The 1,895-nt window shown below is 40.0% G+C and overlaps 1 protein-coding gene across 1 annotated transcript; it reads right to left on the bottom strand.

Moving 5' to 3' along the window:
- Positions 1-347: 347 nt before the first annotated feature.
- LOC118855083 (olfactory receptor 1038) lies at positions 348-1,319 on the bottom strand. The gene has a single exon (XM_036765204.1). It carries the CDS (start codon positions 1,305-1,307, stop codon positions 348-350), a length of 960 nt encoding a protein of 319 aa, XP_036621099.1. The 5' UTR covers positions 1,308-1,319.
- Between the last annotated feature and the right edge of the window lie 576 nt (positions 1,320-1,895).

Raw genomic sequence — 1,895 nt, 5'->3', positions numbered from 1 at the left:
GCTCATTTGACTCTACCACCAGGTGGCTTATGGAATGATGAGTCTCCTTATGTAAAACAAGCTCTCCAAGACTATCTGTTAAGTTGTAAAGGAAGGAATATTCATATAAACATCAAGGCTTCTTGTAATATTGAAATGGCAAGTAGTAGAGGTAATATTTTGAGGTCAGGAGTGTCCAGACTGGCACCTCTGAAATCTTGCAACCCTTTGCAAAGTCCAGGCTTACCTTTTGTCAAGACAAAGTCTTGATGTGTTGAAGATTTAAAGAATGAGTGACAGAAGTCAACTTACTAATAGCAATATAAGTAAAAGGAAATGTCCTCTCAACCGCTTTTCAAACACCCTTTTTACATTCTGGACTGAAGCATCTTTAATGTTTCATGTCCTCTAGCTTGAGCCTTCTTCAGGGCCTCTTTTACCTCTTTGTTCCTTAAACTGTAGATTAGAGGGTTCAACATGGGGATCACCACTGTGTAGAAGACTGATGCCATTTTGTCTGTGTCCAGGGAGTGGCTTGACTTTGGTTGTAGGTACATAAAGATCAATGTGCCATAGAAAATGGTGACAGCCACCATATGGGAGCCACAGGTGGAGAAAGCTTTGAGTCTGCCCTCTGTGGAACGGATACGCAAGATGGCAGTGATTATGAAAATATAGGAGATGAGGACAATTGATGAAGAACAAATCATGTCAAACCCAGCAAAGGCAAAAATCAACATCTCTTTTGTATGGGTGCTTGAGCAGGCCAGGGCCAAGAGAGGAAGGTCATCACAATAAAAATGATTGATGACATTGGGGCCACAATAAGATAATCGGAATGTAACAATTGTATGGAACAATGCAACCAAAAAACTGTATATATAGGGAACAGCAACTAACTGAATGGAGACTTTCTGAGACATAATGACTGAGTAAAGCAGTGGATTACAAATAGCTACGTAACGATCATAGGCCATGGATGCTAAAAGGAAACACTCAGTGATCATAAATGTCAGAAAACATCCTAGTTGGGTTGCACAAGCATTAAATGAAATGGTATTTTTCTCCACTACAAAATTTACCACCATTTTGGGTGTGATGGCTGAGGAATAGCAGAAGTCAACAAAAGCTAAATGACTAAGGAAAAAATACATAGGTGTATGAAGTCGAGAGTCAATCCTGATTAATATAATTAATCCAAGGTTCCCTACCACTGTGACTATGTAGATGGCTGAGAAAACCATAAAGAGTGGTGCCTGGAGCTCAGGGCGATCTGTGATCCCTTTTAGAATAAATTCAGTCACTTGTGTGAAGTTGAATTTTGCCATTTATTCCATGGGTTTAATCTGTGGGGAAAAAGAATGTAAATGCTGCATAAATGATGGGAGTAACTCTGGAGATGGATAAATACTATCCCCTGGCCATTCAACATTTACTGGATGAGAGGCATAATAGTGATTTGGTGGAAAGAGTTCTGGACTTGGAGTCAGAACAGGTTTGCCTTCTGCCTCTAAAGTTCATTAACTGTGCAACTTTGAGTATATTTCCTAACTTCTCTCAGATAAAAACGAGGTGGTTGAGTCAGATGTTCTCAACATCTTCTGGCTTTTACATTCTCTAATTCTGTGACTTAGACTTTGGTTGGAATCCTTTAAGTACTTCTGAAGGCTTCTTTAACTGAAACCCAACCTTAACTCCTGCCTACCTGAGAAGAAAAGTAGACATGGCATGATCCATAGAGAATTGCTTTTGAAGTCTGGTAGATCTGAGTTCAAATCCTGAGTTTGATACATACTGCCTGCTTGACCCTGAGCAAGTAACTTAAACTCTGTGTTCTAAGAACTGTCCAGGATGCAAGTTATGGAGAAGATGCCAATCTGCTATAGGAGAGGCAGTTCCCTCAGCTATGGAGTTCT

This window comes from Trichosurus vulpecula, chromosome 6 (genome assembly GCF_011100635.1).
Source record: "Trichosurus vulpecula isolate mTriVul1 chromosome 6, mTriVul1.pri, whole genome shotgun sequence".
Taxonomy (NCBI): Eukaryota; Metazoa; Chordata; class Mammalia; order Diprotodontia; family Phalangeridae; genus Trichosurus; species Trichosurus vulpecula.
Note: the sequence above shows the minus strand (reverse complement) of the source record. Positions and strands in the feature narration are given on the sequence as shown.